The 13653-nt window shown below is 43.3% G+C and overlaps 1 protein-coding gene across 9 annotated transcripts in view; it reads left to right on the top strand.

Moving 5' to 3' along the window:
• LOC115906577 (ras GTPase-activating protein nGAP-like) overlaps positions 1 to 13653 on the top strand; it is a 164953-nt gene that overhangs the window by 113107 nt on the left and 38193 nt on the right. For all 9 annotated transcript variants that reach the window (XM_030953854.1, XM_030953855.1, XM_030953856.1 and 6 more), the window contains one exon: positions 4079 to 4185. In XM_030953854.1, coding sequence (XP_030809714.1) covers positions 4079 to 4185 — 107 coding nt within the window. The remainder of the gene's footprint in view (positions 1 to 4078; positions 4186 to 13653) is intronic.

Below are 13653 nucleotides of genomic sequence, written 5' to 3' on the forward strand. Positions count from 1 at the left end.
CAAATTTCCATTTCTTCCTTTAAGTTATACCTTGCAGGATTTGCATAATGTATTTTAGTCAGAATACAAACTTGGACTTCAGGACTTAAAAGAGATTAGGGGGGTTTGAGTTTGCTTTTACCTTAGGTTTCTTGTACAGGCATTTAATGAATTTTTTATGACAATCTGTGGATTGGGCCCAAGTCTGAATTTTCCCCAAGTGAGCAAAATGAGAGAGAATGCTTATTGTAAGATAAAACACTAACATTTTTATTTACTTTGATATGAAGCTTCCTATTTCACTAGGTAATCCCCATCAGAAAAATGCTGTTGAGACACTTCTTCCTCTTCTTGTTCTTCCTTCTATATCTGCAAATAATTCCTACCTGGTGTGGCTGTCCCACAAAGCTGGGAGGTTTGTTTAGTGTCTGCTTCTCCCACCTGGAGAAAAAGCTCTTCACAGTGAAAATACAAATTTCCACCACAGCAAGTGTTTCAAGTGGCCACAGCACCCAGCAATAGGAAATTTAGGTGAGCCCCCAGAGCCCTGTGGTGACCAGAGGGCACTGAGGCTGCACCACTGTGGCAGAGAGGTTCCCTTCAAAGGAGGGCACCCTCACCACTGCTCCATGTAGTAAGAGACACCTGGCTTACACAAACCTTCCTCCTGGCCTACAGAACAAGCTTTGGTGTTGCTGAGGGTAGAGAGTGGCTCAACAGGATGGGAGAAGAGACCTACCTGTACCTGCATTGTATCCTTGGGCAGTTCCCTCCTCAGAGGCATCTGCCGCTGCAGAGTAATTGGCTCAGCTAATTAGGAAATGACTGTTGCTATGTAGTGTGTAAATAGTTATTTGGATAAATACTTATTTCCATAAGTATTACTGGTATCACCAAGATATCAGGTGATAAAAGTGACCCATTGGGATGTTTACAACTCATTTGTTTGATGGTATAGTGGAAAGTGTCCCTGCCTGGGTGATCTTTATGGCCCATTCAATCCCAAACCGTTGTAAGATTATACAATTTTTTGTTGAAGGTTGAAATGGGGAGAAGCTGTCAGGTGGGCTTTCTTCCCTTTTACCTTTTTTTTCCCTTTTCTTCCCAGAAACAGACAGGCTGAAAATGCTTTCAGGTTGTTTTGATGGATAAACAATGTGATCTGTAGCCTTGGTCCCTGAGAGTGAACAATGCAGAAAGCACTTGTAATTTAATACTAAGCTGATGAGAGGTGCATTGATTTTTGCAGCAGGTGAAGATTATGCAAGAGTAGCCTCAAGCATTACTAGTGGAGCAGGGGAGGGAACTGTCTTAATTTTTTGCCTGGTGGTGACAGTATAGATTTCTTTCTCAAGACTCAGCAAAAATGCTGTTCTACAGGCGTCATAGCAAGTTGCTTCAGCTTTTGATTTCCAGTTAATATATCCTGACAATTTTGCTGTATTTGGGTCTTCCTTTTCCTAGGGACTAAGTGTGTCTATTTGCTCTTGTTTTTTAGAAGGAGAAGAGAGGGAAAGGTAGTTTTTATTTTTAGTTCATCTAGTGAATATTTCATTTTCCCTTCCCCATTTGGTACACTTCTGTGATGGTGTGAGAAAAGAAGAAACTCATTTTGCTGATGAAATGCCAACATTTTATTTGCAGAAAAGTTGGATTGCTGCTGGGGGGATGTTGGGGAGGAGAGGGAAGGCAAGGGGAGCCAGGCACATTCCTTGTGGCAGCTTTTCAACTCCATTCAGTTTAAAGTTAAGCTCTTCCCCAAGCTGCCCCTCCTGCAGAACGTGTTGTGGAAAATAGTGAGGAATTAGTGCTGGTGCTTCCATTTATGACTCAGCAAAGTTAACAGAGTGTTTTAAATTACCAGGGCAGCTTTGATGTGATTTCCTGCGCGTGAGAAGCGGAGGAAGCCAAACCTCTTACGTTACTGCTTCCTAGTCAGAGTGAGATCAAAGGTGCTCACTCTAGCCCTGTTCCAATGGAATAATACATCAATCCCCTTTGCCTTTGTTACATGGACATGGGAATGGCAGAGACAATTCTTTATGTCCTACCTAGCACAGCTCTGGGCAGAGCAGTACTTACAGGTGCTGCAGAAAATAAAGTTTCCCTTCATCTAGGCCAGGGAGGCAGCTGGTGATAGGAAAGTGCACCGTCAGGTAAAACTGGCAGCACTGCAAAGGCTCCTGAGCCGCTGGGTCTGACGGACTCAAATACCTTGGGCTGGACTGGCCCAGCTCCAAGTGCTTTGTTCTCCAAGGGTGCCCTGATGGGGACTTACCCTGCAGCTCTGGAGCAGGTGATGCTGTAGCAGAGCCGGAGCTGCTCCGGAGGAGGAGGAGGAGGAGGAGGAGGGCTCTCCCCACAGGCCATCTCTCCCTTGCTGCTCCCGCTGGCTCTGGCGGGCCGGGATGGGCCCGGTGGGTGCGGGCAGGGCTGGGGCATCGCCCCGCAGCCGGCTGTGCCTCGGTGGAACGCCGCGCCTGTGTGCGCTGGGCTCTGCCCGGTCCCCAGGCTGCTCCCCCTCTTAGCACTCCTTTCCCCAACACCGAGGGGCTCGATGTCAGCAGTTTGCTTTTGTTAAAAGATAAATATCTACCGAGTGAGCCACTAATACTGCAGGGTCCGGATTCCCTCGCCTCTCCTCCTCTGTGCTCCATTTTGTCAGTCTCCAAGCATCCATGGGAGAGACGTATCATAACTCTGCTGAAATCAAAATCCGGCGTGCAAAGGCATCACAAGTAATGCTATCCCTGAAGAAAGCTTCTCTCCTTTTTTTTTCCCCGGCTCTTTGGAGGAAAACGCCGCTCCCGTGGCACCAGCTGGCTGTCTCTCCCCATAAACCTTGCTTTTCGCTGCTGTGGATCAGGATGCTCAGGGAAAATTTCGGCAGCGGAGGGAAGCCGGCAGTTGGGCGTCTGTTAATAGCCTGAAAGTAACTAATGAGGATGTGCAGCCGGAGCGATTGATTGAGGAGCTGCAGTCAGTCCTGGGCGCTGCTGCTGCTGCCGCTCCGCTCGCTGCTCCCCACCAGGGAGGGAGCCTGGGGGCGGTCGGAGGCACCCGCGGTCCCTCCGGGGCCGGGCACGGATCCCCGGGGCCGGCAATGGAACTTGAAACTGCATCTGGCTCTTGAAAGGAGAACGGCAGGAGTCAGAATGTCCCTGCCTGGAGTCACGGCTTGCTCTTTAAGGTTCAGAAGATAACAATGGACTTTCTGCTAGGAAGTGATTTTTTCCCTCCCCGTGTCGGGGGGTGTTTTGTGAAGCTGGATTCCTTAAAGTCTGGCAATTGAGCTGGAGATGGGCAGCACTTGTGATAAAGGTATCTGTATGCATACATATGCATATCTAGCTCTATATGAAAATGCATAGATGTGTGTTTGTGGAGAGATTTTTAATGTTCTGTGTACTTTGTTATGCTATTATTCCAGTATTTGTACTAGTCAAAGACTAGTGCAACTTTTATAAATATTCGTGCTCATCAGATCAGTCTGCATGGATTTAAGATGCCAAAGTCGTGTCTTAGTAAGGTCATACAGCCAGAACAAGGAGAAGTTGACCTATTTTTTTTTTATCTGCAGAGATATATATGTCATATTATCAGGCACTTATAAGTCTTCTGCTGGTTGCATGCTTTGAGCAAGTAGTGGGATCATGCACGACCAAACTTTGACCTTTGCTGAATTACATTCAACTGGGACTAAAACTGAGCTTCCCTGGGTCTTGGATGGAGTTTTCTTTTAATTACTGCACTGCTTACATAAAAAAAAAATTCAATCTAAAACAAAATAGATTTAAGTTCTCTGAATACTGTCTCTCAAGCAGTAACAGAATATTAAGTATGTCCAGGTATTGATCTTTACCAGCACTTTTTATTTTAAACTTCCACAGTCAAATCAGATTCACAACCTTAAATCCGCCAGTGAAAATGACATTGTAGTTTAGCAAGTGAATAAGATACAGGTAAATAGAGGCGGGTTCATTCAGCAGCTTAGTAATGCACTCAAAACTTTCCTGAGGCTCCTGTCCTAGAGAGCACAAAGCCTGACTATTCCCCACCCCCGGGCACCCATTCACCACCTTCTTCTTCTCTTCCTCAGAGGTCCCAGCAGAGAGATCTCCTCGCAGACGGAGCATCTCGGGGACCAGCACCTCTGAGAAAACCAACTCCATGGATGTCCCGAACACTTCTCCTTTCAGAGTACCAGTAAGTGTGCCTGCCCTGCACAGGGGCATTTGTCTCATTGGATGGGAGGAGGACATTCAAATATCACAGTGTACAGCCAGGCTGCGGGAGCCTGGGGGCACAGGAATATTTGGTTAATATTGCCAGTTGACCAAAGGTTTTGCTATCATATATTATCAGTAAGATTCCTGATGTATCCCTAACTTGCTCCTTTTCATTGCCTTGATGTAAAGTTGCAGATAGAGAAACATCAGTGTTAATGTAGGCAGCGACCTATATAAATACTTTTGAAGTTGCCTCCAGGGATTGCATTCCATATTCAACCCTGACAAGGAAAGAAGTTCCTTTAGGTTGGTTATTTTTCTCTCTTGCCAGTGAAGTACATAGAAAATTGAAATGATTTTATAGTTTATTCAGAAGCTGATGAAATTTCTGCAGGTGCTTCAATTCCTCTTTAGCTCTTTGGGGTTTGTCCTGGGTTTGGTTGGCTGTGAGTGTGCATGAGAGTGGTTCAGCTACAGCCTGGGTTTTGCTTGGGCAGTCTTTGATCAGTGTGTCCAGGAGCATAAAGGCATTTCTATTACAAGACTGAAGACAAATCATGAAGTTAAAAGGAAATGCCCAATAATTTTCAACAATATTTGTTCATGTTTTAAAATATCTAACTTGAATAATGTGAACGTTTTCATGCCCTCCTTTACTTTTGGCAAGCAATCTTCATACTTCAGAATAAATCTTGCATCGTGTCATTTTAAAAATAAAATTAAAAAACAGCCAAAAGATTTAATGAGAGTTATTTAAATTATTCAAGTGTTAAGGTTGGTCAGAGTGTATAGAATATATGGTGTTTAAAGTAACCTGAGAATTCATGATATATTGGAATGCAGAAAGGGACCAAGGAAGCAGTGAATGCAGTGGGTATCCTTACTTGGGCTCTTTTCAGAGTCATAGAATAATACAGATTGGAAGGGACTAGACAGTCTCCAGAGGTGCTTTCCCACCTGAGCTATTCTGTGTTCTGTGAAGGATCCTCTGTCACTTCAGAGAGCTGTTTTCTGGATGGTACTTGGGGAAAAAAGGGCCTTGATCTAGTTGTATGTGAAGTTGATACAAGAATATTCTGTTATGTCAAGTTCTGAGATTTTGATACCGAGTTCCAGGAAGATTTCTGAACTCTGAGAACCTTCAAAAGTCTTATCCATATCTTCATTTATAAGAAATTCTGTTTTCTTTGCCTTCATCTATAAGTAATAGCCCAAGCCTTTAGATGTATATGTACTTTGTAGTAGCCTTTGTCTAACAAGTGTCAGAAGTGTTTGATGACTATCTGTATTTTTTATTTTATATGCTCCCTTTTTTTCCTCATTTTTGTACCATTCCTTTTAATGATGATCCTATCTCTTAAGTAATGTTTTAATGGCTCTCTAATTCTTCTCTAATAGTTCTCTGATATTTCTTAGCTCCTGTTCCCTTTCAAAACAAGAACCCTGCAGAATGTTTCTCATTTCCCCTGGTGGTGTGTTGTGCTTTTAGGACTCTGGCAAATAGGCTCAGGAAGCAGTACCTGGCTGCTTTTCTTGGGCATAAACCAGCAGAGAGCTAGAAGCTATTTGTGCCACGTGGAGCTGGGTTCTGCTGCTTTGTCTGCCTGACCACCTGTACACCCAGGAGCATAATGCACCCTCCTGTCCTCCTCATGGGGACAAGGCTTCTGGCTTTGGAGGTTTTGTTCTGAGTAACCCATTTATACCCTGGTACTCCTAAATGGGGGCTGAGATCACCCTGTTTTAAAGCATGGCACCTTGTGAGCTATTTAAAAGAGCAAGCTGCAATTAGAAGTCAGCTTTCTTAACAATACAGATGAGCCCAAGCCAAAATTGCTGAAACCAAACCCACTGTTAACTTGGTAGATTGGCACACACCTAATAGGTGGCTGAGAAGAGGGGAGGAATCATGTTCCTGCCTTTGTCTGATAATAAGAATTTCCCAGCTCTCAGAAGGAGGAAAGGTGACTTGGGCACCTCGTGAAAGTCTGTCTTGGATCAGTGGTCTGAGAAGAGCTGCAAGTGAAGGATGCAAAAGATGGCTTCAAATTTGTGTCTGTGAGGTTGTCCCTAATTGACAGGGATTTATTCTGCATATAAAGGAGATTAATAGTTAAAAGAACTTGCTTTTTTGTTTTTCCAGGCTTTGTCACCTACAGTGCAGGCTGGAGGGCTCCAGGCAGCTGCAGCATAGTGCTGTCTCAGTGATTCTTCCCCTGGCCCTGACTCTGTGCCATACCTTGTCTACTCACTGCTTGGATTTCTAACAGAAAGCAGCTTAAGGCAGGGGACAGCTTAACCTTCTTCCATCCTGATGGAAAATTATGCTGAGACTTTCATAATAAGTTGCTTTTACAGCTTTTTAAGTTTGTCTCTCAGAGCAGCTATTTAAAAGCTCTCTTCTCAATAGGACAGTGGCTTCCAGCATGTTCTGTGCAGGTTCTTTCCTTTCAAGCACAGGCAGTGGTACTCACTCAGAACAAGGCATCTGGTTTTTTAATACTGCTAATTGGCATTGCTTTAGCATCTGGAATTTTGATTCATAGCAGCATAATTGCCTTTAAGCAAACATTTCCTTGACAATGCATTTTTTAAGTCGTCTCTTCAGTGGCGGTGGTCAATGAGGGATTTGTTTTTAAGGGCTGATGTGTAAAGTTTGGGAAATTTGCCTTTTTTCCTCCTGCATGGGCACTGCAGAAAAATATGTGTATTTAAATTTACTAGTGTGTGAAAAGCAGAATTTCAGTAGTTACACTCCTTTCTAGGATGAACCACTACATGGACCAGCATGTCCTACGTTTATGAGGGTGGTGAGGCCCTGGCACAGGCTGCCCAGAGAAGCTGTGCGTGCCCCTGAATCCCTGGCAGTGTTCAAGGCCAGGCTGGATGGGGTTCTGAGCAACCTGGGATAGTGGAAAGTGTCCCTGCCCACGGCAGGGGGTTGGAATGAGATGATCTTTAAGGTCCCTCCCAAGCCAAACCATTCTGTGATTCCATTATTTGTTCTGGTTATCTCCTACCAAGGGGAGTAAAGAGTATTCTGCAAATGCTGACACTGCACAACACATACAGAGAAAAGAGCTCTTGGTGCTTGTCCTTTCTTTTTCTTCCCCATTGCCTCAAATTTTCTTATCTGCACTTGAAACATTAGTCTCCATCTAAGTTCAGCTGTGTACATTGATGTTTGACAATTTCCAGGTGTGTCAGGAGGAAATACTGAGAGGGAAGGGAAGGGCACAAAAGGTAGCAAAACAGAGATGAAGAAATGTGTCTACTCACATGTATACAGACAGAAGTGTGCTGCTTATAAATACACATATAGAAAAAGTCATAATTTTAATAATAGATATTATTTCACTGAACAAGCAGGGAGGCAGAGGGAGCTGGCTCCCAGTGGGATCTGTGACGCATGGGTGGGCGAGAGAGCAGCTTTTCCCTTCCCACACACACCATGTCCTGGCACTGCCTCCTTCCCCCTGCATCCCCTTCCCTGCTGGGCACTGTGCAGTCCCAGCAGCACTGCTGCAGCCTGGCACATTCCCTCACTGCTCTGCAGTTGGAATTGGGTAAATAAGGGACTGTCCACATCCTCAGACCTCCTGCAGGATGGAGAGGAATCTCTAAACTCACCCTTCATACTCGCGCTGCGCTCTCCACTTTTGGCTCAGAGTTGTTATTACAAATAATATGATTCATCCCTGTCTGCTGGCTGATGGGGAGAGAAAGATGAGAAAGAGGCAAAGGAACAAGTGTGAATGAGACAGGAAAGCCAGAGCACAATCCTTGAAGTAAATACAATGATTTTTATAGGAACCCTGATGTAGGATACTTGCAGATTGCCTTCCTTGGTTTGTTTCTGGCCGAGGGTATAATTGGATCTATGGAAGTGCTGTCTGCCTCTTTGCTCTTTAAGAGTACTGCTAAATGGAACAGAAGACAATGCAGCCAGCCCCAGTGAAGGTCAAAGCTTGATGAGATCTCGTGGCTGCCCGGCCTCATCTTTTATGCAGTCAGCAAGATTGTTGCTTCTCCAGAGCACTGCTCTGCTCCTGCTGTGCTGCCAGGGTAGGACAAGGCTGAGCTGTGCTGCCTCTGTGACCCTGTGGCATACAAATACATATTTTTAATTCTGCATCAGCACCAATGCATAGATGGAATTGTTGATTTGCATCAGTGTGAGGCACCACAGCATCCCCCATGAAAAACGCTGTGCTCAAATCTGTTCCCTCAATAGAAATTTACATTTTTCCTTCCACTTTCTACTCTTTACTTCCTGTGACATTTTTGTTTGAATCTGCTCCAGTTTTTATCACTTGCCTGTGCTGTGATGCCTTAGATATGCTGGCTATTCCACGAATTCTGTGTCAGAAAGCATAACTGGGTGACTGACTATCTCCAGGGTGCTGACCACACTTTCATGCATATCTTTATTCTGAGGTAGTGCTGCTCATAGGCTCTGTAACCTTCACAGTGTCTTGCTGCCACAGCAGATTTGTTCATTACATCAAACTTCAGTGTTGCAGCAGTGACAGGGGTGTCCAGGCTCTGACACTGTCTGGTGGACCTCAACAGCATGAGCATTATTCTCACGTTTGGTGTAAACCTGATTTTATCCAATTCCTTTTATTCCTTAGTTACTGTAGGGGAGCTATGAATGTACACAGCTTTAAACACTGCTCACATTCCAGTTGTCCTTGGCTTAGTAGTATTTAAATATGCACCAACTCATTTTATTCTTCACCTCCAAATCATGACTTAGTCAAGTTATGCAAAGTTTAATTAATGCATCCTCTGCAAATGAGTCCTTCTGGCCCTTTTATCACTTTTCTTGCTCTTGTGTTTTTAATTCCCTTCAATTGATTCTCCCAAGTTCTGGTACTGAAGTTCACAGGAATGTGTGTTACCGGTTCCTAATTGCTCCTAACCCTTTGTGTTGTTTCTCTGTCCTCCCTGGCCCTTGCTTCACCTCCTAATTTAATATAGCTCAGTGTAATTAATGTGCTGTTTAACTTTGCTTCCAGATGATTAACAAGGATGTTAAGCAGAAGCAGTCAGGCCACTATCCCCACCACATCCCATTGGACCCTTCCTTCTGCCTTGATATCTTATCACTTGTTGTAATTACTCTTTTTAGATATTCCTGCAGCCATTCCTCAGGTTCATGTTACGAGCTTTAGCAAAGCTCATTTTTAATAACTTGTTTTGTAATTAGCATGTGTGCTGCGTTATCAAAAGGTGTTCTGAAGTGTTGGGCTGCATGCCAGGGAAAGAGCCAGGGTCAGGAAATCATTGCCTGTCCTTCCTGACAGGCTCAGGTGACTGTTTATCATGTTATTTTTTTATCACTGTTGTTTAGTTGTTCTCCAGACAGACTTTTTACCTTTATTCCTTAATTCCTGGATAGGGGCTTTTTAGGATGCTCCTTCCATCTGCTGTCCCTGCTGTGGGCAGCCAGGTGCTGCTCCCAGTTGTGTCCATGCTAAACACTCTGCTGAAGTGGGGTCTGAAAAGCTGATGTGGCCCTCTTGGCTATCGGGTAGCTCTTGCTTCTTCATGCATTTTCAGTATAATTCCCAGGGACTTGGAAATTGGATTCCTGCAGGAGTTTTGGCTGCACATCATGCAGAGTGCACGCAATCCTAGGATGCATTTTATTAACAGGTGTATTATCCATGTACCCTTGTTACAGTATCCTCTGCATTTCCTTGGGTTTCTTATTACTGTTCCTAAACTTGTTCCTCCTATTCTGCATCCCTCCTGTGGCTGCAGACCATCTTTCATTGGAAAGTTGAAATTGTTATCTGGCCAAATCTGCAGTGCTGTCCCATCAGGGGAAAAATATCTTTCCTGATCCTTGCTGTTGATCAGCTTGTGTCCTGAAGCATGATTATTGCTCACTCTTGTTATTTTTAAACCTGACTAATGCAGCTACATATGTTATTCTTCCTTATATAAACACATAATCCTTTTTTAATCTTACTGAAAAAAAAATTTGTCTGTATAATATCTTGTGCTGGTGAATTGGATGGGCTCATTTATAGATAGCATTAGGAAAAGTCTCCTGACAATCTGAAACGTGCTGCCTCTCATGTTAAATTGCCCTTTGGTTTTCTTATGTAACAGGGTGCATGAGGAGCTTAGATAATTTCCATTCTATTTGTTTTATACATCTATAATCCTGTCTTGCCTTTGTTCCTAAAATAAATAGTTGGTCTTTAAAATATATCATTTGTAAATCCCCCTCTTGTCTGCCTTTAATCAGTTTATACTTCTGGAGTTCTGCTTTGCTCTAGCTTTCTTGCTGAGATGAGAAAATCAGAAGAGTGATGCATTAGTGTGAAAGCTACAGCAGATTTACATAACACCACTCTGCTTTTATTGGGCTTTATCCTCTGTTTGGACATTCAAACATGCTTTTTATTGTTCTGTGCCTGTGCACAAACCTCCTCTTCAGTGACATAGAGCCAGGTTTTTGGATGAGTAGATGGTGGAACGTGGCTGTTGTAAGTCCCTGTCTTGTTCTGTGTATCACCTCCAAAGTGTATCCAGGCTTGTTTTCATCTGATTTTCTACTGTGTGAGTGGTCCAGAGGCTTTTCAAAGGGAGTCACTGCTAATATTTTAATGCTGAGTGTTACTGGGCTCATAAGCAGGCTTCACCTCCTTGCTAGTTAAATTGGCCTTCTGCTGTTGTTCTGTGAGGAATAGCAAACTTCAGCATTTTGCTGCTCATTCCTGGAATATCCTTCTAGTTTGATCTTTCCATTTTACCACCTGGCCATCTTCCCCTGCTTCTTTGCCTTCCCATAGCTGTACAGTATTGCTGGCACAGGACAGTGTTTTCACTTGGCTATGACATTGTTTTTTCCTTGATAGCTGCTTGTGAACAGCTTAAGGAATAAAATGCTTCGTGTCCTCACCTGGCACGTTCGTGGGGAGGCAGTTCTGCTGTCATCCTCAGCCACTTGAGGGTTATCTTTGTACCCATCCAGCCCTTCCCCTCAGAGAAGATGAGTCTCATGGCTCTGTAAATGAAGTTACCCACCTGGTGTTATTAATAATGCATTGGTGCTCCTCATCAAGAATTACAGATGTTCAAGAAGCATTGCAAGGCTCAGATGCAGTGCGTTTGTCCCCAGAAAGAACCAATGGAGGTAACAGCATTGTGTGTAAGATGAACCTTTTTTGTTGCCCATTTTACCCTACTTTAGTGCTTTGAAACTTCTCATACCAATGCCTTTTATAGATGGCTGATCTGTGTTATGGTTGCACACAGTTTCATTTGTTCACGGCTGAATTCACCTTTCTCTTTAGAACAGCCAGGACAATCATTATTTATTATGCATGGGCTGCTCTCCCTGGAGTGGAGAATCATCATGTCCACAGGGAGCAGCAGTTCTGGAGTTGAGTAGCTCATACTTGGGCTCTCTGAATTTGTCAGACAGTTCTGTGCTGCCCTGCTCAGGTTAAGGACAAACAGCCAGTTGGCACAAAGTCATCTTTTCCTAAAGCCAAAACTGCCCTCAACAGCACCACCCCTGGGTTGGAAATACTTGGGGGTGAGAGCTTCTGTGCTTTCCCTGTGCAGCTATGAGGGGAAGGTTCCAATAGCCTGCTGAATTATCCCTTCTCCTGTGGAGATTGCTTCTTGGCAGAGGAGGAGAGTCGAGTGGCTTGACTTCCAAATGAGATGAATAGAATTCTCAGTGGGATTGAATTGAATTATTTTTAGAGGTTGTTATCATTGGGTTTTCTTAGGCCAGTGTTTGGTTTTTTTGGATGAGGTGACAAACCAGCCCTGACCTGTTCCTGATTGTGTGTGTGTGTGATTGTGCACCATTGCTCTCTCCCCATCTCTCTTTTTCATCCCTGTTCCTCTAAACCTGTGATTCTGAGGGCAATTAAGTATGAACCTCAAATCTGTCTCTTTTCAAATTTCATCCTACCTAGTTTATCCTACCAAATATTTTGTACTTTTTTTTTTTTTATTAAGAACATAGTCTCATCAGTTTGGGCAATAATTTACATCTTTTTGTCTGAGGGTGTTTGTTTAAGCAGTAAAGTTCTCACTGTTTTTAAGGAAGTTCCGTGATGATTCTTAAAGCTCAGACACTCCATTACATTTAGGTATAAGAACCAAACAAGAGTCAGTTTTGTGTTGAAATAAGTATTTAGGAGAAATACCTGCACAATAAGAAAAGCAGTAGAGGTGTTTTTGTCTTTTTAATGGTGCAGGCTGCTTTATAAACATTGGCAGGGATTTCTTGTCTATAGGAATAAAAGGAAATAAAACTTTCAGTTGGGTGGTGTTGTTGCAGGTAGAAGTTTATTTTTCATCACTGCATCTTTTTTCTATCCACATTTGGTATTTAAAAGCATTTCCTTTGGCAAATGGAAGTCAAAAAACTCTGCTCAGTTCTGGCACGTGTGAATTTTTCATGCTGCTCCCAGGTTGTCCATCTGTAAGCACTGGCCCTGCGTGAACTGCCAGCACAGAACAAATATTGAAAATGTTGTCAACTCTTTTGAGGATGACCAATAAGCACACCCTTTGTTTGAATAAATTTTTGTCTTTAAATATGTTCTTACCCTGTTTGTTTTTTGGTTTTGTTTTATTTTGGTTTTTTGTATAGTCAACTCTGGCTAATCTTATTCAACCCCACATAGAACATTTGTTTCATTGGGGTGGTATAGATTATGTTCAATTAAACCAAGAGCGTGTTCCATGTTAAAGCAGTACCAATTTAAAACTGTACATGCACACAAAAATGAATATTCACCATCTTTCTCTGAGTGAGATTTGGAATTATTCAATACAAATATTTCTGGACCCCTGCTGAATTGGGTCAGCTTTGTTTTATTTGCCCTTAAGGTGAAAAAGCCTTGTTATTTCATGTTTGCAGCTGGAGTAGACTGGGAGGTACTGGAGTGAAGCCGGGGTCCCCCAGATCTGAATCCCTGTGGCTGGGTTTGTTACCTTTTATGCTGAGAGGTCAGAATATACAGAAGTGCCTTTGAAAGGGCTGTACATCCTCTACTTGAATTCCAGCAACTGCCCCAAGAGAAGCCCAGGAGCATCTATTGATTACAGGGATTTTTCAAAGGCACTTTTTCAATACCAGGACCAAGAGAAGTGCAGCACCATGGGCAGAGTGAGCAGCACACACAGCTGAAAACACTCTGCCCTTTTGACAGGACCTTTTCCCCCAGCACATTGGATACATTTGTGGGGTTTGGTTTTTGTGGGTTTTATTGTTTGGGGGGGGGGGGAGGTTGGTTTTTTGTTGGTTTTTTTTTTTTTTTCTGGTTGAGGTTTTTTATTTTTTGTTTGATTTTGTTTTGTTTGGTTTTTTTTATTATTTTGATATCAAGCCTTTTCCACTTTATCAGGAGAATGTAGCAGCTTTCACCCCTGAGGAGCCTCTGGCTCAGAAGCTAAAACTGAA

The sequence above is a fragment of the Camarhynchus parvulus genome, chromosome 8 (assembly GCF_901933205.1).
Source record: "Camarhynchus parvulus chromosome 8, STF_HiC, whole genome shotgun sequence".
NCBI lineage: Eukaryota > Metazoa > Chordata > Aves > Passeriformes > Thraupidae > Camarhynchus > Camarhynchus parvulus.